This window comes from Anabrus simplex, chromosome 1 (genome assembly GCF_040414725.1).
Source record: "Anabrus simplex isolate iqAnaSimp1 chromosome 1, ASM4041472v1, whole genome shotgun sequence".
NCBI lineage: Eukaryota > Metazoa > Arthropoda > Insecta > Orthoptera > Tettigoniidae > Anabrus > Anabrus simplex.
The window spans coordinates 427,690,880-427,714,817 of NC_090265.1; the positions used below are offsets into that span (position 1 = coordinate 427,690,880).

The following is a 23,938-nucleotide window of genomic DNA, read 5'->3' on the forward strand; positions in this document are numbered from 1 at the left end:
CGATCCTCGCGTGCTGACGTCACTCGGGCTGCGCCTGGACCCCTCGCACGTGCCACATGTCCCTGCGCCAACCATCTTCGCTACAGGCGCTGCACCGTGGACACATCCCTATGGGTATCGGCTGCGATTTGACGAAGCGACCAACCTGCCCTTCTCAGCCCGATCACCATACCCCTCGTAAAGTTGTCTGTCTGCTGGAAATGCCTCCGTTGACGGCGGCCTGGCATTCTTAGCTATACATGTGTCCTGTGGCACACGACAACACGTTCTACAATGACTGTCGGCTGAGAAATCACGGTACGAAGTGGGCCATTCGCCAACGCCGTGTCCCATTTATCGTTCGCTACGTGCGCAGCACAGCGGCGCATTTCACATCATGAGCATACCTCAGTGACGTCAGTCTACCCTGCAATTGGCATAAAGTTCTGACCACTCCTTCTTGGTGTTGCATTTGCTCTGTCAGTCAGTGTATATTTGTAAGTAGTACAGGAAATATTATAAGTAGAATTTGGTAAACAATATAAATTTATTAAGGATGAGCTGTGTGTTTAATAGAAAACATTGTTAGCGTAAATTGTATAATATTGTATTATAGGAAAATTTTCTTCTCTTGTTAATTTAATATTTAGTGCTTGACAATAATGTATTTTAGTGTACCATTTGCCACCGAGGTAGACACCTCATTTGCAAATAAAGAGATTTTGATTTGATTTTTTGATAATCTGACTTCTTTTCTAGATTCAATTTCCTTGTAAGTTTCTTCAATTTCTCCTTACTTCCACAGCCATTTCTAATGTTATATCTTTCCAACCTACACCTCCTTCTTAGCTTCGTTACTTCTGTTATAATATAGTGGGTCTTCACCATTCCTTACCACCTTTCAAGGTACAAACCTGTTATCACATTCCTCAACATTTGCTTTAAACCCATCCCAGAGTATATTTACATTTTTATTTACTGTTTTCCACCAATCATAGTTACTTTTTAAAAACTCCCTCAAGTCTGTTTTATCAGCCATATGGCACATTCCTTAATAGGCACTTATATAGATTAAAGAAAATAATAATAATAATAATAATAATAATAATAATAATAATAATAATAATAATAATAATAATAATAATAATAATAATAATAATAATAATATTAATAATAATAATATTAATAATAATAATAATAATAATAATAATAATAATAATAATAATAATAATAATAATAATAATAATAATAATAATAAAAAATGTCTGCACTCACCTGATCTGTGAGTTTCACTGGGATTAACCCCCTGCCTGTGAGCCGGCGAGCTAAAACTTGTAGGCGTTTTAGTGCCGGGTGCAAACTAGGTGAATCCCCTACTTCAAGGGCCACACACAAAACAGGCCAGTTCATTAAACGGTCTTCATTCATAGCATAAATATAAATGCTACTCTCTCATAGTTTCATTATCTGTAGTCATTCGTCAACTAAAAGATAAGTACCCTTTCCCCACGCATTAGAAGTTTATGATACCATGATCTCATAACATCAAATCCAAATAACATGTTTTCCTCATGTGACTGCTAGCTCGTGACAAGAAATACGGAATAGCTTGGAGGCAGACTGAAGTACAAATTAAAAAAGAACGTAAAATGGATAAAACACTAAATTCCGCTGTAATAAATCTAGAATTCCGCCAAAAATTCCGCTGTCCGCTAAATGATACATTTCTCCGCCGACAGTCTTCTAATTCCGCCAAATTTAGTGGAAAATCCACTAAGTTGGCAACACTGATTATTTAAATTAGTGAGAAAATGCATAAGGAATAAGAAAACAGAGAAAAAGAGAAATAATTAACTCCACAACATAACAATGACATCACACCCTTCCCCATTTACTTCCCCTCCCATTCTGAGTAACAACAAGTGGTAGCACTCATGATTCTCCACCACCTCACTTGCCTTCCCCTGTCACAACTGTCACTCTTTTTCAATAATTGAATAAAGTCTTCTTTTTCATACTAACAAATGGCGATTCTAATTTTGTTTTTGATTTTATGTTTATAGGACAAAGTTTATGTTAAACTGGCTCTCATGATTACAAGACTTACAATGAGAGGTCAAGATCAAATATAATTAGACATACAGTAATAGACAAGCAGCATACTTAGTAAGTTATTTATCAATATATCTTCATATTAAGTTTTTCTATATATAGTGGCAGATAAAAGTGTGTGTTTTCCTTTTTTTATTTTATAGAGCACACAAAGATTGCAAAAGAAACTTGAAGCTATGGCTTAAAGGAGATGTTCAACAGGATGAGCTGCAATTATAAAATTTGCACAATGACAGACACATTAATTAAAATAGGGAGTAGATGTTTTTAGTTTAAGACTAGTTTCTTCATAAAACTTTTTGAAAGGTGCAGTAATTTGATAAATTTATTATGTTATTCAGATTGAAAATTTTAATACTCAGAGATCTGGATGTTTTATTTGAACTGACATACAATAATTTTGTTCTTAGGTGCATGTTGTAAATATTTTTTCAAATAATATGAAAATTGTTACAGTATTTATTTTTATGAGGCAAGAAAAGGTAGTGATGTTAGCAAATCCTAGAAATGATTGGCAGATTAAACACCCTCTGAAGATGAGAACAAGCAGATTCTTGAAACTTGTATGGAACTTAGGATAATAAAAAGACTGTAAAAATATTGACAGGGTGGAACTATATGATTTATTTGATTAGGTGATAGATTAATTTGAAGTCAATATGGACCCAAATAAATCAAGCCATTCTAGTTAAAATAATAAATTCTAAAATACCTAATCAGAATAGTTCATATTTGCTCAGTACTTTATCGGTACATCCAAATTTTTCATAACTTGACTTAAACTCACCCCAAAACAATTTTTACAATTTATTACTGGTCATCCTAAATGAACAGACAAACACACATGCTGCAATGGATCAAGAACATGGGAGTGGACTACAAGACGTGCAGTAACAGTGAATTGTTACGTACCTCCATCGCTTCTCATACTTCTGCCTACAAGAGAAAATAGGGAGTCACTAGCATTCCATTTTTCTAAATAACATTATTAAAAATGGATTACAAATGATTCTTTATCTCTTGGAATACAAGAATGAACATTAAAACATGTCACAGATTGAAAGTAATGATTGCGACCATTGAATGATCCTTGCCCTAATGAATAAATCTCTATAAATTTATACTGAATGCAAATGGTAAGTACAAACTCCTATTTATTCTTGAAATCTAGAATTCCATTAAATGCTAACTTAACAATTGCAAAAGCGTTATGATTTAACAACAATTTAAAAGTAAACTAAATTACATTACCTTGCTAGAATCACTGTACATTCTGATTTGACACATAATGTTGACAAGTGGTCATCTAAGATAAAATTCTAAAATAATGTAATTTTATAAAGTCCACCTGTTCAATATACATTTACCCTTTGATAAAGGGTCTGTCTAAAAAGCTACATAGGACATGTTTTGACCTAGCCCAGAGGTCACCCTCAGCTAAAATAACACCATGGAAGACATACAAAAACAGTGATACATAAAAACCTTGGGATAAAATACAATTAACAAATGCAATGAAAAATCTATGTTTAAAATGTACATGGATTCAATTTTGGATGAATTTAGTTGTAACAAGTGTGGGTCCAACTGTATTTAATACAATTATTGGATGGCTGGAGGAAATACTTAAAATTGTAAAAACTGTTAAATGTTGTTCCATTTGTCATGCTTCTGGAAAAGGAGTGAAGTTTTAAAAAACTGTTACATTTCTTGATGGAGAATACAAGTAGGCCTATAGCCAGGATCTAAATGTGGAAACAAAAAGCCGAGTATGAGAAGGAAAAAATTAAGTAGAAATAAAAGGTAATATGAAGAGTCGCAAAATATTACTCACTTCCTCTTTTCTCCAGCCCTGTGCTTGTATAGATCAGGTTGGGTCGGTGTTGACCTCCACAATGACAGCGACCTTTATGACCATTATGACCGTAATGAAGTTCATTACTTGTAATGACAAGTGGTCATACAATAAATGAAAAAGTCTCAGCAATTGAATACTGGTATTATATTTCTGTATATTTTTATAATTTCCTTTTAATTATTTCCATTAAAGTTTTATTAGATATAATAAGAAGAAACATGTCAACAGACATCAAAATCTGAAACATATAAATTTGATTTTCCATAGTTCTACAGTTTTAAATGAAAGAGACAGCAACTGAGTAAAGAAGCATGTTTTTTTTCTAAGAGCTATGTTTGTATTTTCCTTTTAAAAGTGAATTATATTTTTCATAAGTGTCTGATAAATAAATAAATAAATAAATAAATAAATAAATAAATAAATAAATAAATAAATAAATAAAGTAGAAATGTCTGAGTCAGCAAAGAGGATGCATTAAGAGTGAATGGTGCTTGGGTAAGGGAGCTAATGAAAAAAGAGGTAGGAAAGTATAAGTTATTCTCAACAGGTGTGAGAAGAGGAGGAAGGGTAAAGTGTGGGGTGGGATTTTCATTAGGAAAATTATAGGACATAACAGAGTGTCTGTGAGGCATGTAAATGATGTATTGTAGGTGCACTTTTTAGTGATAGATGGACATCCTAGTGCTGAATTGGTCAACCTTGGTTATCTTCGAGATTCATTTTGGCAACCTTTTAAACACAAACTAAGAATCGCTCATGATCGCTGTGCGACATCTGGCTTACACTTTACGTACTCGTAGTTGTTGTTTACACAGCAAAGCCAAACTATAGAATTCATGCTAGGAACAAGTTTCGCATCGAGAAATGTTATATAATATAATATATTGTGTGTGTGACACAGTTGTTGGCATAAGATAATAAAGGTTTAGAAAATTCATATTGATCGATCATATTATCAATTCAATTCAGATTTAATTTCCATTCAGTTGGCAGTATTACCAGAACCGGCAGTGCTCCCTTCTTACTCCTCAACCCAGTACAAAAATCTATCACTAAAAAGTGCGTGTACAATAGGTAGATTTAGTAGTTGGAGAAATCAGTACAAGAATTATCTCAGTGTATTCCTGACGAGGCAGATGAGGATGAATTAGACAAGTTTTATGAAACACAGGTGATGTCTTAGTCAAGGTCAATAGCAAGGAAAGGATAGTGCTCACGGGCAATTTCAATACGAGGGTTGGAAATTGAACTGAAAGATATGAGAAGGTGATGGGTAAATGTGGGGCAGGTATGGCACTAATAGGCATGGAAAGTGTTTACCAGACATCTGTGAAAGTAAGAGATTAGCAGTTATGTATTAATACTTCAGGCATAAGGCTACATAATGCTACACATTTGAGGGTAGGGGGCACCAAATCCATAACAAAGCTGTATGATAAGTGACTTTGAATTCATGAAATTTGTTACGAATGTACAGCTATTCCAGGGATTCTTTGATCACTATCTGATCTGTAGAGAACACTAGGACTAGGATATAGGAAGTGAAGTCAGTCTGCTGACAACTGTAAACCGGAACATAAAAAGAAGGCATATAAAAAATTGCTCTAAACAAGAAGTGTATGTAGATGAAAGGAACAAAGCAAAACAAATCAATGCACAATCCAAGAAGAAATCATGGTAAGACATCAGGAATAACCTGAAAAGACTTGGTTAAAGTTGCAAGGAAAATTTTCTGGACTATAATATGGAATTTAAGAAAGGGAGGACAATGGGAAATGAAGAGTGTTCTTGGTAAATCAGGTGAACTCCTTGTAGATCCTAGGGAATCATCAATTGATCATCACTGATCTGTATTTAAAGCTGATGCTCAGGCTGCAGATTGCCTAACTGTCCTCCGTGCTCTTTTATACCTTTTATTAGGATTAGCATGGAGTGTTAGAAATGTACTTTTTGATTGGACAAAAGAGTAATTGGTCCCATCTATAAACAAGGGAACAGAAAGATTTGCAACAACTATGAAAGTTTTTGGTGGTATACAGTTTCTAATCACCAGATTGCATGCCAAAATCCTGGATTCAATTTTACACCTTTCAACAGTGTTCATATGGAGTGAGGGTGATTCATCTGTCGGATGGGGATATTAAGCCTTGATCAGACCTATTACTGTTACTTGACAGGAGTAGGCTATGTACTGACACTTGGTTTCATCCTCTCCTTAACTAATTATCAGCATCATCATCACCATCACACACAAAGATATCCAGGGCACACATGGGGATCAAACAGAAAGACTTGCACTAAGCGAGCTGTCCTTGGACACTTCCAGCACTAAAAGGCATATGCTAAATAAACAGTAACAGGCACAAAAGTAGCAAGAATGATTGCTGGTACAGAAAAGTGAGAACAATGGCAGGAGGATACTCAGAATGAGGAGATAAAAGTTAGGAATAATCTCAATAGATGAAGCTGTGTGCAAAAAACGGATTCGTTGGTAGGATTATGTGAGGTGAATGGAGAGGAATAGGTTGTCTAGGAGAATACAGTAATGGACTCTTGCATGGAGGGTAAAAGAAGAGGCACTTTTGGTTTTTAATGATTTAGGTGTGAAACTAAACAAAGCTAGTTAGGAATAGCAGATTGTGGAGGCATTTAGTTAATTCACAGAGACTTGCACATTGAATGCTGAAAGGTGCAGAAGTCTATTATAAGATGTATGTATGCATGTTGTCAAAAATATTGACAAGAATAACATATAACCAAATAAGTAATAAAATCAAACTAAATTTAGCTGAAGACCAGTTTGGATTTTGATGAAACAGATGTACAATGGAAGCTATCTTAATGTTACAACAGGTTATAGAACGTAAGTAAAACCATTGTTTATTGCATTTGTGGATTTAGAAAAAGCCTTCGATAATGTGAACTGGAATATGTTAATGAAGATTATGGCTAATTTGGTCTAGATTTTAGAGATAGACAAATAATATATGAACTCTATAAAAATCAAGAAGGCATCATAAACGTAAATGGTGAAATTCAGGACTTACATACAAAAAAAAGTACGACAGGGATGTAATTTGTCACCAGTGCTGTTCAACTTGTATATTGAGGAAAGCATCGAGGAATGTAAAGAGGATACAGAGTAGAATTCAAAATCATAAGATATGCTGATGACATAGCTGTCTTTGAGAAGAATGAAGAGAAACTACAAAAAGCTTTAGCAAGAATGAACAAGATAATGAGAGAGAAGCATAACATGAAAATTAACTTTGAAAAAAGACTTTAATTATGATATGCAAACGCCAACATATTGCAGTCAGCATTAGAATTAATGATTTAACACTCAGAAAAGTAAATGCCTTTACCTACTTGGAAGTAAAATCACTTAAGATGGAAAAAGTTAAGCAGACATAACGAACAGAATTGCACAGGCAAAGGTCACCTATTACAAAAAAAGGGTGCTGTTTACATCATGGAATCTAAATGTGAACACCAAAAAGAGATTTATTAAGTGCTATGTCTGGAGTGTGGCCTTGTTTGGCTCAGAAACATGCATGCAGTAAGGAAAGTACGGAGGCATTTGAGATATGTTGCTGAAGGAGGATGGAGGAGATCACGGATAGCAAAATTCACAAATGAAGAAAGTATTGGAAGAACAGATGAAAAAGATCTTTATTATCAACAATAGAAAAGAGAAGAAACCAATCAATTGGCCATCTCTACAGGTATAATAGTTTTATAGTTAATGTCATGGAAGGAATGATTAAAGGCAAGAGAGGAAGAGGAAGACCTAGACAACAATGCTCTATACAGATCAGAGAAAACTCATATGAGGAAATGAAGAGATCAACAAATTACAGAGAGGAGTAGAGGAGAAGAATTGCTACCAACCACTCTTCAGATTGAGAATGCTCTCTAAAGCAATACAGAAAATACAAAAACCTGGAACCTACAAATATGTTATAAAGAAATGTGCATGTTTTATCCTATAATACCACTTCAATGTACATTCAAGGTTAATGCAGAAGGAATGTTATTTTTCAGACGTAACATGTGATGGCCTAGGTACTTTATAAGTACACTCATCAACAAAATGAAAAGAAAAAAGAAAGAAAGAAAGAAAGAAAGAAAGAAAGAAAGAAAGAAAGAAAGATAATCACACACCAGGAAGGAATTGTCATTTTTCTGCAAAACTCAGCATTCAGTTACATCTCAAGTAGCTTACATAAAAATTTTCAGAGGCTACCTGAATGGAGTGGAACACCGCTTTTGGCTTGGAAAGCTTGCTGACCACTCAACATTCCTCTACCACATGCAGAGATTTTATCCAGTTATCAGAGTTTGAGAGGGGGCACATTATTGGAATGCATGTGACTGGATGGTCATATCGATGAATTGTCCATCACCTAGGTCATTCTGACCAGATTGTTAGAGCAAGATGGGACCAGTGGTCATGTGAGGGCATGAATACATAGCAATAGGGCTCAGGATGCCATCAACTGACTACTAGGAGAGAGAATTATCTGATCCTACCCCAAGCACAAGCAGATCCAACTGTTAAGGTATCCACCATCCAGGCACATGCAACACCATTGTTACAGGCCCCTTTGTCTGCCCAAACCATTTCCAGAATTTACCTGAAGGAAATTAAGCCCCAAGGCACTATTATGTGTCCTGTCATTGACATCCATCCATTATTATCTCCGTTTACAGTGATGTTGTGAATGACAAGCCTGGTCTGCTACAGACTGGAACTGGGTTGTCTTTGCTACTGGTGTCTTGATCTGGGGGGCCATCACCATATGACAGTCGGTCATCCCTAGTATTTATACAAGGGAGGTTGACAGCACAGCAACATGCTAAGGACATCATGGCAGGGCTTCCAAGAGGCATTTCCCAGCAGGATAATACTCAGATGCACACAGCAATGCTTCTGTAACACTGCCTTACTTCTATCGCCTGCCCAGTCACCAGATTTATTGCTCATCGAACATGTGAACTGTAGTAGCCTAGATGTTAACACAGTCTAGAGGACTAGCAGCAGCAAATATGGATACCTACACTGCAGGATACCATATGAAGCCCCCTTGCTTACTCGTATCATATTGTTTATTCATGCTAGAGACACAGGGTACTAGAGTCTCAGTTCAAGTGTCCTGCCTTCTGTAATCAATTATCCCTTTGTTCTGATACTGTAATCACTCACTTACATCAATTACCCATACAATTCTACCAACTCATTTTTGGTGCACAATTTTTATTGACAATGAGTGTATAATATATTTTAATGTTTTATTTTGAACACAATTTAAAATACAGGTTTTTTTAGATACAATAACTTCTTTTAATTTTATTTTTACAATTTGCTTTATGTTGCACCAACACAGATAAGTCTTATGGCGATGATGGGACCTGAAAGGCCTAGGAGTGGGAAGGAAATGGCACCAGCATTTGACTGGTGTGAAAATGGGAAACCATGGAAAGCCATCTTCAGGGCTGCCAACAGTGGGGTTCAAACCCACTATCTCCCGAATACTGGTTACTGACCACACTGAAGCAACTGCAGATATTGAGCTCGATGTTGATATCTTTTAATATGCTGTTTATTAGACATTTATTTTTAATTATCTCTTCTTAATATGATATAGAAACATAGTTTATAAAATAGGAATACTTTAACAATGTTGGTGAGACCTACAAGTTTCTTCAGTACTGATGCATTTTAAATAATAATGATAAATTATACCTTTGCAAAATTGGTATTAAATTGCTAAGTAGTTAAGTGTCATGTAGTTATCAATAACGGTTATAAATATTACAAAAGCAAGGAAAAATCTGAAGCAACATGATGGAAAATGTAAACATTTTCAAAAGTACGGTATCACAATATTACCTGATTTTTTAATTATTATTATTATTATTATTATTATTATTATTATTATTATTATTATTATTATTATTATTATTATTATTATTATTATTATTATTATTATTATTTTACAATTTGCTTTATGTTACACCAATAAATAAAATATATGGCTGTCCACTCTTCTTTATCTAATGGCAGTTCTTATTATCTCATTCAAAGTTGTTGTAATACATTTCTGTGCTCCCATGGTTCCTTTTAAATTTTGCTCATAGTTGTACAAAAGTAAGGGTTGTGTTTACTGCAACTGTTTGGAAGTGGTTTAAAAACCCTTCAGATTTTAGGAATCATAGTTATGCAAGGTTTCAAGGACCAGTAACAGGTTGCAGATGGATTAATGCAAGTGCTCATAATAAGTATGTTTCTATCTTTAGTTGGAAGCTTTCGAAGTTACATGTTGAGCCAAATAGAAGGAATCACTCTTTTGTTTGGAGTTTTAAACTCTCACACTAAACTTTAGCCCCTTGGTCAGATTTACATTTGTAATGAACATAGCTTGATCACCAGAAGTTTTTACTCCTTCATTCCATTCTTTCATTTTTCACTACTGTAGGCTCCCACTACATATAGAGAATTTTGGCAACTTATGATAAACATCATAATGATAATAAATATACAAGAATTAAAATAAACTATTAAGCATTAATGAGAAAGCTCTTCCAGTAATACAGTAGATTGATATTCTCTTGATTTGTGTTGCTAATCTTTGAAAGAAATGTCCAATCAGAAATAATAAGAAAATATTAGATTGGAAAACTGGAGTTGGAATGTTAAAAGGTATTTCTGATAGAGGTATTGGCACTTAGACAACATGTTCAGTGAATTTCACAATAATGAATATGGAACATAAAATGTAAATAAGAACAATGATATATATTGGGTACATATGTATGTGATAAGCAAATAATAAAGACATATATATTGTACCAGGCCATTTAGAAACAAATAATGCTGACTGATTTGGATGGTAAAAATGAAGAGGAATACAATGTATCATACAGCATTACTAAACTTTAAATTACTATTTCAGCTGCCACAAACAGCTGCCAGCAACTGAAGAGCAATTCATTTCCAGTCCAGAAAGTTTTGGCATATGGAAGATCTGTTTCTAAAGAGATGGAAAATGAAGGATTGTCTAGTCGGGAAAATGTATAAGATTTCAAATATTAGTTTGGTGAGCTCCATGATGTATATTCTTGATGATATAACCTTTTTGGTTTACCAAAGATAGCTGTTCAGCATGTCAAACTGATTTTTTTAAGTTAATTTAGTCATAATACTGATACCATATATAGTATGTACTTACAAGCATTTGAGAATGTGTAATGCACTGTCCATCACACTGTCAACAAAACCTTCTGTAGAGTCAAATTTATTTTGGATTCTGTCTTAGTGGTCCATCATTGTCATTTCAATCATTCATGGTATTTGCATAGCTCCCATTTATCCACACAGGTCAGAATATTATGAGATAAGGGCCTTTTATTGCACCCAAGAAAACTGTTTTTCTATATCCTAAATAGAAGTTTGTTTGTTTGTTTGTTTGTTTGTTTGTTTGTTTGTTTGTTTGTTTGTTTGTTTGTTTGTTTGTTTGTTTGTTTCTAATGTACTGGTACTATGGAACTCGGATATCCAAATGCTTCACCTAAAGAATTTGGTGGAGATATTCAGAAATGGCTCTCAGTGGAACACAGGTAGTGTTTTCTGAATCTTGTGATAGTAACATGAGGGTTTCCTTTTACAATAAAATTGTAATAATTATTTTAATTATTTTATGTCCCATTAATATTACAGTTTTTTTAGGGATGCTGAAGAGCCAGAACATTGTCCAACAGAAGTTCCTTTTACATGCTAGTAAATGTACCAATATGAGGCTGGTGTATTTAAGCACCTTCAAGTACACCAGCTCAAAAATGCCAGTACTCTACTATCTGAGCTTCTCGGCCCTGCTATATAGATGCCTTCAGAATGTTGCTTTCCATGGGAGAAGTTTGTTCTTATTTCTGCTTTATGTTATAGCCTTATCACTCAAACCACCGACAAACAGTACATTCCATATCTTGCCTCTTCACCTCATGTCTCAACCTCATAACAGTTGGATTACACCAAGGTACATAGAATAGAAGGTAAGGATCACGGGAGGGATGCGCAGTAGCCAAAGCAGATCTGTGATGTTACGCAGGACCCTCGCGTTGAAGCTGCCCTGAATGAGGTAGAGGTAGTTCGAATAAGAATCACTGTGCATGCAGAAGCTAGGAGCTAATAATACATGTGACAAAACTTAAAAAGCAGTAATAGTGTACACTTTTCAGTATGGTTTGTTGTGCCATTGCAGGCTGCACAAATCATAGCAGGCATGTGAAGGAATGAAACACTTTCATGTATTCCCTAAAGCCATTGACCTAAATAAATGGTGGCAGTAAGAAGTAATCAAGACATTATTGAAAGCTATCTTTCTCAGCTTCGAGGTTCAGAAGATTTTATGACCATCCTCTTCCAACAACTGTGACACAAAGGATGAAACCATTGCTTCTCAGCCTCAATAATCGCATAAAAATTCTTTTAAACTAGGCAGAGATAATTTTACTCAGCGTGACGATTAGTGGGTGTAAGAATTAATACTTTAAAAAATAACTCTCCGAGACCTGCAAATTAACTGCAAAGCGAATTATCCGCACATGAATTATCGGGAGTGCACTGTACTTCTTTAAAAATATCAGCATTATTCTTTGTGTATAACACACCTGTTAATTTTCTGTGAAAGGCAGTTTATTACGTTGTACATGAAACCAGTGCTAAGAATGTTAATAAACAGGCTCATTAATTTATACAGGGTGTCTCTAAATTCCCATTACAGACTTTGAGGGCTTGCAGTGGGGACCAAGATGGTTAAGTTTATCATAGGAACTTGTGTTTGGAAATGTACCGTCTTCCCGCTACCCGCAAAAAACCACCACAGCACACTTTCACAGCTTCCGCATTTTTGGTATTCTGTCCGACTTCTGCTGCTTGTCGTCTGGGTTCAGTTACAGGTGGGGCTCAATGTGACGACCACCGACATCAACACAGACATGGACGATACTTACGTATTATGTTCTCTTACACACGATCATCAATACCTGGTCCTACAACATCCGCTGCAGCCATAACCCACACCAGTAGATCTTCCTCAGATTCCACAGGGGTCTCAAAAATCAAGTTTTCATACGACCCCACAGGTAGTAGTCTAGCGGTGTCAAGTCAGGTGAACATGCAGGCCAAGCAATTGCACCACTACGACCCATCCACTATTGCCCAAATCTTTGGTGCAGATGAACTACTGTACTTACAGCTTACTGCTGTGTACGTAGTAAAGAATTACTGCTGTACTGTAGTATGAATGAAAATCGCAAGTACAACAGTAGGTACAACACGTCTCCATGCGAATCACATACTCAACTGAATGGTATGTCAACAAACCTGTAAGGGTATGGGGCATCACGTGATCGTTCAGTGACATATGTACTCTGGTCAGTGGCGCCGAAAATGTGGGAGATTTGAATGAGTGCTGTGCTGGGTTTTTTACGGGTAGCAGAAAGATGCTACGTTTCTGGACACAAGTTCCTATGCTAAACTTAATTCTTGGTCCCCACTGCAAGCCCTCAAAGTCTGTAATGGGAATATATAAACAGCCTGTATAGTCTATCTAATACTAATGTGGAATTTGTAAGCTCCTGGTACTCGGAGGAGAATATTCACTGTTTGTGTTGTGGACAGTTATAATTTCCTAACATTTGCTGTTTGTGTTATTGACAGTGTATAATGCTTGATGACTGCAAGAAGTATGTCCATTGATATGAACGATATTAGGAAACTATAATGTTCAAGTCTGTAACAGTTAGAGCCCCTTGTTATTGTTATCGTAGGTGTTGAGAACGTGAACATTTGAAATGGCCATTCCACTGCAATCGCAGTCTTAGCATTGTTACAACCTTTTATACAGATCTAAATACTTAAGTGAAGTGGAATGCCTTTTCTGAGGTGATGTTAAAATATCAATGTTGTTTTCTTATCTAACTTGTGGCTAAAACAGAACAGCCCACAGCTGTGTATTACGCCATACAGAAGATAAGGTGCTGAGGGTTCTCGATGACGTCACTGACGGCCAAGTGTGGTGGGGAGACCTGTGCATGATCCCTACCTCTTACTCGAACTACCTTGGAATTACACCATACTATGACCCAGTTTGAAGTTGTGAAGCACTGTCAACTCAACATATGTTCCTAACATTTTGCATCAACTCCTCACATGTAACTATTAACCCTTATAGGACCAGCTGATGATATATCGCCAGTGACAATCCTTGTGAGAAAGACCAACTGACGATATATCATCAATGGTCACGCTTGTTAAAAAGACCAGCTGGTGATATTCCGTCAATGCAATAAAAGGATATCTGTAGGCCAAACATTTTAACACATGAATAATATGATGCTATATTAAGTGTCATGAAGATCTTTTGAGACTGTCAGATTAAAGTTTGATTGAGTATGAGAGTCAAAGCACGAAATAAACGTCAACAAGTACAGTGCAGCACATCTAATGCAGAGCGCCAGCCCGCGCTAGCCTTATTGCCAAGGTGCATGCGCAATCTGCTGTTGTTGTTTCAACACAAACCACGTGTGGCAGCAAGTAACATAGTACGCTCTTCTCAGTTTCATCATTTGTTCGTTTTCTTATTTAGGTATCTCCTTTCCAGAAATCTGATATAACAAGTCTTTGTTAGAGTTCTTGTCGAGTTCTGCCTACAATTCACAACTTGTCATATGTTTACGAGAAAAACTCATTATTTACAAAGGCGATGGCTGTATCACTCGAAACAGAAAACAATACTCAAAATAATTATCCAATTATTATTATTATTATTATTATTATTATTATTATTATTATTATTATTATTATTATTATTATTATTATTAATATTATTATTATTATTATTATTATTATTATTATTCATCTTTAACCCTTATAGGACCAGATGAAGAACTGTGTGTACCAAATGCCAAGAAGGATGCCATGGTTCGTGCATTGCAAAACATATTTGTAAATAAGCTTTTGTTAGTGTGGAAAACAACTGGAAACATTTTAAAACATTATTGGGTCAGTTTCAGTGTGTTATATTGTAGGTGTGTATTGGTGTTATTCAGAGGTTCTGGCTTTATATATACAAGTGTAGGCAAACAATGTGTGCTTATTGTTGTGCTGGTATTTTTAGACTTCAGATCAAGTTGACAACAACAATATTTTCTTAATTAACTACAATCCAAACTCCAAAGAAAATTTGTGATAGTACCGGTACAGAAAATGAAGTATGGAATGTAAATAATGTAAATAATACATTTACCATGGATAAATTTTGGTTAGTTTTCAACGTTTAAAAACATGTTTAGTGTATATATAAAATATTGCTTATTTTAAAATATTAATTTTATTCAAACTGCCTCCATTTACATCTCATAAGAAAAAGGATTTTTTCTCAAGATTTTGGAAAAAACTTATAGACTAAGTTATAGATTTCTGAAAAGAGATGTGAAAAATATGCCTTGAATGCCTTGATCTTTTTTGCCATACCACATGCTAAACAGCTGGTCTTCTTAGGTGCACCATCCTTGAATATACTCGGTCCTAAAAGGGTTAATAACTACAACTCGGTGTTTCAGGACAAGTTGATGATAAAGTCAGACACCCTTTCATTTGTATAAATGGTACTAAAATTAGGTTGGTATGCTAGTATTGTTGGTAGAATTAATGTGGCACTGTGGCACCTCCAAGAGTCAGTCTTCATTTACCAAATGGCCTGTAGTAACACTGTATATACACTAGGGACAAAATTATGAAATTACTAATTTGCATTTTTAAAACCATGTATGAAAAATAAACAACAAAACATATACAGTGGGGACAGAAGAGGGAATGACCCCCACTGGGATTTTGTGAAGTCACCTGAAGTCGCCCAGTGCAAGTCTGACTTTGGGCGAAATGAAAGACATGTTAAATAATCAATTCAATGCAATTTGTTTACAAGTGGCTGATTATAACTACAGAGAGAGATGAATGACATGACAGTCGGTAAGTGTCATGTCAATAAATAAAAACTGATTAACTAATTTTATCTTTTCGGCTGTTTTGTTATTGACATTATTTATTGTGAACTAACTTATCTGGCTGGCTACCTAGCAACACAGATGGCTAATTATATAGCCAGAGCATGTGTTGCAATAAATTTGTTAATTTTCAAAATTTTGTATACCTGTAACTTCTGCCCTAATTGCCCTAAGTCTACTGCAATGGTACTGTTATATCAGGCATAAGAATGGTGGGTTGGAATTTATGGAATTTATGAAGCAAATGAAAAATTCTCCCATTTTCAAATCCCACCATATCTTTGTTCTTTAGGGTCATACAGCAGCCATTAAGGTACCATCATCTTGGTGAGGGAGAGCTTTCTAAAGTTACCCCACATAAGGAGTCAGAATTGATACTTAGATGTACAAATCTTCAACTCTTCTAAACTTTTGTTACAAATTTTCAATGCTCATAGTTCCTTGTTAATAAATAATATACTTGTATTCATTATAAGGTCACTTATATTTGTTAGCAAGTCTATTTGCTAACAAAATCAAACTAGGATCTTATATACTGGCCAACACTTTCACTCACTATGGTGCACCAATGTGTTCTGAGTATGTGTAATCGAGTGTTTAAAACATGAGGCCCCCAATCGGAAGAGGTTATGCTATCATGCTAAATTTATTGTTGTGGCATTTACCTGAGGCCTTGAATTACCTAGCAATATTAGAATATCAAATGTAACCCATAGTTTGTGTGAAAACCTGTAATATAAAGGCTCATTTTCACAAGACCAACTTTCAATGTGTGCTGACCTGCGGCACGAGACATCACATAATTCATAATCAAAATATTGTCACATTCATTCTGATAAGATCTGTGATCATAATCATGATTCTGGTCATTAGAATAAAGGTTCTTAATGATAGTCTACTTATAATTAAATATGTTAATATTCTGTCTTCTATTGCAACTTTAATATTAGCTGGTATTAGTTTGTTAACAGGAGCAAACGATACTTACTCTCCTTTGGTAGGATGATGCCGCACAATGTGGATGATCTTCCCAGGTGGATACAAAGGCTGGTGGACAGTGAGAGCAATGCTAGAATCCGAAGGGTGCATAGTCACCTCACGAGCAGCATCCTTTTCTCTTTGGTAATCAACCATACTAGAAGCTTGGAGTTCAACTGCTGATGTAGGAACAGGTGCACAGCCACAACATATCACACTGCAGAATATCGTCTTCCACTGTCAAAATAACATGTCACAACCAATGTATAGAGACAAAGAAAGATATAATGCTTACAACTCTACTAACTTTAACTAACACAATCTTTCATGAAATTTACGATGCATGCAACTTCTTTTCTCCTTCAGTGTCGGTCCTGTGTTCCTAGTGTTTTACCACTAAGGTTGCCAACCCTCCCGTATTTCCTGGGAGCTCCTGTATTTGGCCCTAATTTTCAAAATTCTCCCAGACTCTTCTATTTTGACCTATTTGGATTCTTTTTTTTCCATATTTTTAGTTGTGTAAACCAATCTTTATTTTAAACAGTTAAATTTGCCACACAATCACAATTTTGTAGCGGCAAAACTGAGAACTAAGCTTTGTGGTGATATTGCTTCTATTTACTCTTTCATTTGTTTTCAACTTCCAAACACCAAACACACAATTGAAAATGAGTAGTGACAAAGAAGTTCAGACAGCAAAAAGAAAGAAAGAATTGTGTATGTATAATGCTGTAGGTGGTGATTCCCATAGGGAACCTAAAATATTTGTCCTGAATGAGTAAATTTATAATACCAATATAATGGTCCGTTATTGGACATTATAAATTTTCCAGCTAACTCATTCTTGGTTGCCTGCGTTTCGCCCTCGTGTGCTAAGTTAGGCTCGTCAGTTGGGACTTAGCAATACACCCAAGACGCAAGGCTAGTGCATACCGTGGAGGCTGCTGCTGCTGCAACGTGTTTCATTCCCCGCCCTTCGGGCGAGGCGGGCCCCTAGACAGTATCGCCGTCTCCCGGGCCGGAGATGTTGAAAGAGTTGGGGAAGGACCAATATTGTAAGGAGGAGGGTAAGGGGAATTAATGGTTGAGGAGGTGTGCACGGATGTTATTTAAGTACCAGGGATGTGTGTGACGGGTGAAAATTCAGAGAGGAGTACTAGAACTGCCATGAAAGGTTAGTAGGTGTAAGGTTGCGGAGATATTGTACAAGGAGGTGAGGAGAAGTCTGAGAAGGTCGGCTGGTAAGGGTGGTGAGAAGGAGAATTGAGTTGGTGGACGAACGTGCGAGGGAGTTCGATATGAGGGGGCTGGCCGGGGTCGAAGACGTGGGCTGTTGGAAGTTCTAGGAGGGGAGCGTGAAGGTTCCACTTGATGTTGACGACCGTAGATACGTGCCCCGCTGGTAAGAAGACGTTGGACTGCTTCTTCCGTAGGCAGGTGGAGACGGACGAGATAGGTTGGTCCGGAGTTGTTCCAAATTCGGAAGGCACGACGCACAGGAATGCCTCTTGGATAACCTCTCGATCTGAGATGTCAGGATCCACGCCGCGTAAGACACAACTAGGCATAGTGGTGCGATCTGGCAGTGGTGGTGTTGAATGGCACATGGTGTCTGCTGGAGGTGAAGGCTGTATGACTGGTGTCGTAGCAGAGGTTTCTTCAGTGATGGTCGAACGGTTGAAGTAGCGGGGAGGGATGTACAGGTAACTGGGCGGATCAGGGTATGGCGGCAGAGGAAGGGTCGTAGTCAGAATAGGGGAAGAATGGGAGTACGTAACCGTAGTGACAGGAAGGTATGGAATGTGAAGTGCGCAGGTCGTGGTGGTTGTTGTTGTGGTAGGAGTGGTAGTGGTTGTCATGGTGAAGAGAAAAGAGGAGGTATAGGGGTGGCTAACTTCCAACAAGGCGTCAGCCAATTTGCTTTTTTTGAAGTCGGCGAAGTAGCTGGAGTAGAGATGCTGAGCCACCCGGCCGACAAAAAAATTAAGGAGTAAGGGGAGTTCTGAGACGTACGAAGAGTTCAAGAGCTGATCCAGCGATGACCGTGGAGGCCACTGCATAGGCTATTTGAAGCCACCAGCAGTGCCAATGCACTATGAGAGCTATGTCTCATTTCCAAAAAATAGATGCCTGCCTGGCCATCAAATGATGTAGATGGTGATTCCCATAGGGAACCTAAAATATTTGTCCTGAATGAGTAAATTTATAATACCAATATAATGGTCCGTTATTGGACATTATAAATTTTCCAGCTAACTCATTCTTGGTTGCCTGCGTTTCTCCCTTGTGTGCTAAGTTAAATTTACTCATTCAGGACAAATATTTTAGGTTCCCTATGGGAATCACCATCTACATCATTTGATGGCCAGGCAGGCATCTATTTTTTGGAAATGAGACATAGCTCTCATAGTGCATTGGCACAGCTGGTGGCTTCAAATAGCCTATGCAGTGGCCTCCACGGGAACTCTCTCCTCTGATTTGGATTGCACCGAACTCCGTCGCACCTTCAAATCATTTTTGCTCGGCCGGGTGGCTCACCATCTATAACTTAGCTTCCCGCCGATTCAATCAGCATATTAGGCCGACACCTAGTTGGTAGTCAGCCTCCCCAGCACCATGTCCAGCTGCGTGCTCCATGACATCGATCCCGCTCTCTCTGACCAGGACTTACTTGCCAAACTCCAAATGGCACACGTCCCAGCCCGAAGCGTCTCAAGGATACTGCAAGACTTCGTCCCTACACGTCGGGTCCTGCTACATCTCCACTCAGCTGACGCCGTTTCACATTTTCTCGCCAGCGGAATCTACTTGGACAGCCAGATCCACCGAGTGACATCTTGTCCTTCGTACTTTGCCAACGAAACACCACCACAGTGGACTCCGTCCCAACCATCTTCCTCTCATTTCTACACAACTCCCATCGCCACCACCACCAGCACCACCATCACCACTACCATCGCAACGACCAGCACGCCCTCCATCCCTCTCTATCCTTCTGTCCCGGTCACAACTGTTATAACATGCCATCCTTCTCCTCTCATGACTTCTTTCCTCCCTGTCTGCCCTAGCCCTGAAGGACCTCAACACCTGAACCAACCCACTGAGACATCTCCGTCTACAGCTGCAGCACTGCCTTCGTCACCACCATCTACGCACGCCGCCGACGCAGCAGCCTCCGCCGCACCACCATCCACGCAGTCCTCATCGACCTGTCACACCATGTACAGCTGTGTGATACGCGGAGTGGATCCTGCTCTCTCAGCTCGAACGATTCTCCAGGAACTTCAAGCCGAAGGCGTCCCAGTTCGTCGCGTCTTTCGGATCAAGAACTCCTCCGGCCCGACGTATATGGTCCGCATACACCTTCCAACTGCCGAAGATGTCCAACGACTTATTGCCAATGGAGCTTACATCTATCGCCATCGTCATAAAGTTGAGCCCTCTCTCTCCCCACCTCAACCTATTCGCCAACGTTTCAACCCACCATATTGCCGCCCCCGGCCAATTCCTCCTTTCCAACCTAGTACACCTGTTTGCCCACGCCTTTCCCCACCTAATTTCTTCCCTCCACCACCTCCAACGCTAGATATCATCCGACTCCTCATCACTTCCCTTAACAATATCACAACAATTCTGCAACTCCTCACATTCCATTTCCACCCTGCTACATTCATTTAAACTTCACTCCTCGAGCACAATTCCTATCGTTCCCATCTCCCCAGCTAAGAAGACCCACCGTTACTTCCTCATGAATATTTACATCGCTATCCCCATCTTCCTCTTCTATCACACCTTCTACTTCTTTTCCCTTCTCCCGGCCCGAGAGATCGCGACACGATCTAGGGGGCCCGCCCCGTCCTTCGGGCGGGGAATGAAAGCATTTAAGCAGCAGCAGCCTCCACGGTCATTCTCCGACCTTCCGTCACGCCTCACTATTTTTGCGGCTGGGTGGCCCTCTTCTCGTCGCTGTCTCAGCCGGCCCAAGGACAATCAAATTGGCAGACGCCTCGTTGGCTGTCGCCTACCCCATGTATACCTGTCTCATCAAGGGCGTGGACGACTCCTACTCCCCAACTGCCATCCGAGATGAACTCCGCAGTCAGGGCACCTACGTAGAAGCAATTCTCCGTCTGCAGGATGGCTTCTCTGGTCACCCGTCTCCAGACGTGGTGGCTTTTTTTCGATCTCCAGGACCACCGGCCAGCATCATTGCACATGGTGTCGCTCTTGGTGACACCGAATATGAAGCGGTTCCTACTCCGGATCATATCCTCCAGCAACTGGTCTCCCTCCCTGATTTTCCTTTTCACCCTCACTTCAATCCGCCCTGCACATCACTCCCTACTACTACTACTCCTCTCACCACTACGGCCCACACTTCCTCGCCTTCTCTAATGCTTACTACCACTGCCAGCCACTCTTCCCCTCTTATGTCAACGTCCTCCTTCGTCAATACCTCTCCCTGTTCCCAGCAATCCCCCGCTTCATCCATGGCTACCACCGGCACGACTCCGTCATCCCGTGCCGACCAGACGACTTCCACTTCATCGGCCCGCTGTCATCTCTTGTCACCGAATTGTCGTCCGAGGTGTTGACCCTGCCATCACCGAAGAGGACATCTTGCACGACCTTCATCTGGCAGGAATCTACGCCCGGCGAGTCTTTCGCATATACAACGATCGTGGTCCTACGTTCATGGTGCGCCTCCACCTCTCTAGTGAAGAAGCCGTCCAACAACTGGTCTCCTCCGGTGTTCGCCTTCGTCATCGGCACCATCGTGTGGAACATTCCCGTTCACCGCCCCATTCGGCCAGTGCCTCTTCTCCTGTCTCTCCCCCTCGCCACCAATCTGCCCCGCCACCCACCCCCCCACCGCCAACGGTCCATTCTTTCCCTTTCCTACAACCGATTTCTTTATCGCCATTCTCCAAACTGGAACTTCTACGCCTCCTTTCCACTTCCGTCTCTAACATCACCACCACTCTCTATTACCTTCTGTCCCAATACTACCAACCTTCTCCTTACTTCCCTCCTACCTCAAACCCACATATCATTCCATCTACTCTTATGTAAATGCTCTTATGTCAATACTCTTGTAATCTCTTGTACATAGTCCTTTCGAAATGCGCGCCCGAGATACACCTCCCTCCGCCCTCAATAAAGGTGATCCCAGTGGGGGTTGGCCCCGAAGGGTGCGATGTGGACCCGCCCTGGGGGACCCCTTATCTGCTCGCGGCCCCCTACGCCCCTGCTACACTTTCTCCCACATGTATGTACTGCACATACTTCTCTACTGTTAGGTTTCTCTGTAAATGCTTCTTTTTCTCTTGGCCAAAGAGCTGCTTAGTTCAGCTGATGGCCCGCCTCCCCATTTTGGGGAGGAATGAACCAACGTTTTGATGATGATGATGCCTCCACGGTATGCACTAGCCTTGCGTCTTGGGTGGTGTGCTAAGTCCCAACTGACGAGCCTAACTTAGCACACGAGGGCGAAACGCAGGCAACCAAGAATGAGTTAGCTGGAAAATTTATAATGTCCAATAATGGACCATTATATTGGTATTATGTATAATGCTACGTGGGAAGATACAGAAGAAGTCCACTATAGAGAGTACAGCATATAGTGAGATCTCCATTATAATGACAGCCTTTTCTGTTCCTTGGAAATTTCTATGTTAAACTGTGTGTTATCCTTCGGTTACAGCGAGAACCCTATCATTGATGCATCCGTTATTACGAGCGATTAAGCATGCGTAATTTTTCCATTATCAATATTTATCAACTTGTGAAAATTTTAAATTATAATTCCACCTTTACAATACTGTAATTGTCTTTATTAATAAGACTACATTAAACTATATTGGTGATACATGTTTCGTCTCTTTATGGGATATCTTTAGTCACACATAAAATCATTGGAAATATGGTAAGGATACATTAAAATTAGTGAATAAAAAGTCTATGATCTTGTGACATGGCGTATTATCGTCTTGTCAATCTTGAATCTTAAAATAGTACAACATGAACATGATGTGAACCATGAAATCCAGTTATTGCACAGGTTAAAATGTCGTTACATGCATGGAATTACATGTAACGACATTTTAACCTATGAAATTTATCACGTGCAATTATCAGTATTTATGTACTCCATTGATTATACTGAATGTGATCAATCATTTTTGGTAGACTTTTTGCTATATGCACTAGTGAACACTATCGACATTCGGAACTCGAAGGCGATATCTGAGTCGATTAGTAATACTCGTTGACTGGTATTCTATAAGCTCAATTCGAAATGAAAGAGAACATGTTTCTGTATTAAAATGCATAAATAACATGACTGAAATCTGTAGTTAACTCATTAGGAATAAAGGCTGAAGTAAACGATCGCTTAATTTTAAAACTATGTACTGAAATTAAGCAAGAATATGATAACCTCAAAATACAGCGCAAAGTGGATGACTGATTTCGGAGGTTAGTTTATTCAGTAAAACCGCATTAGGCATTTCTGCAGGGGACAAGGAAAGATATGTGTTAAGCGAGAAAACATACTTTTGAATACATGAATAAAAACTATCCAACATGAATATGTAAACGCTTGATATGTTTTGTTTTTTCCAACATGCATTTTATTTCATGTATGCATGGGTACAGTGAAAGATACAGGCTATCTACGATTTCTAAAGATGCGATGAGAGTATTAAAAGGCATGAAAAAGACGAGAGAACAATTATGAAAACCTTTTTCACTGGGGCTTATTAAATAAAAATAGTGTATTAAAAGGTGTGTAAAACACCTGACAACATGTATAAAAACGTTTGCAGTGGGGCCTCATAAAAGTGTCAGCGCATTATTGCAGATCACACACTTTCTAAAACAAATGTCAGCTGAAGCCTTATATTTCGGACCAGTGGGTTACACATTGCTTTCTGGTCACAC

General features: G+C 38.5%; 1 protein-coding gene across 1 annotated transcript in view; it reads right to left on the reverse strand.

Moving 5' to 3' along the window:
• LOC136866925 (diacylglycerol lipase-alpha) overlaps positions 1–23,938 on the reverse strand; it is a 245,167-nt gene that overhangs the window by 92,102 nt on the left and 129,127 nt on the right. The window contains exon 11 of the mRNA XM_067144016.2: positions 17,007–17,233. Within this exon, the coding sequence (XP_067000117.1) occupies positions 17,007–17,233 (227 nt within the window). The remainder of the gene's footprint in view (positions 1–17,006; positions 17,234–23,938) is intronic.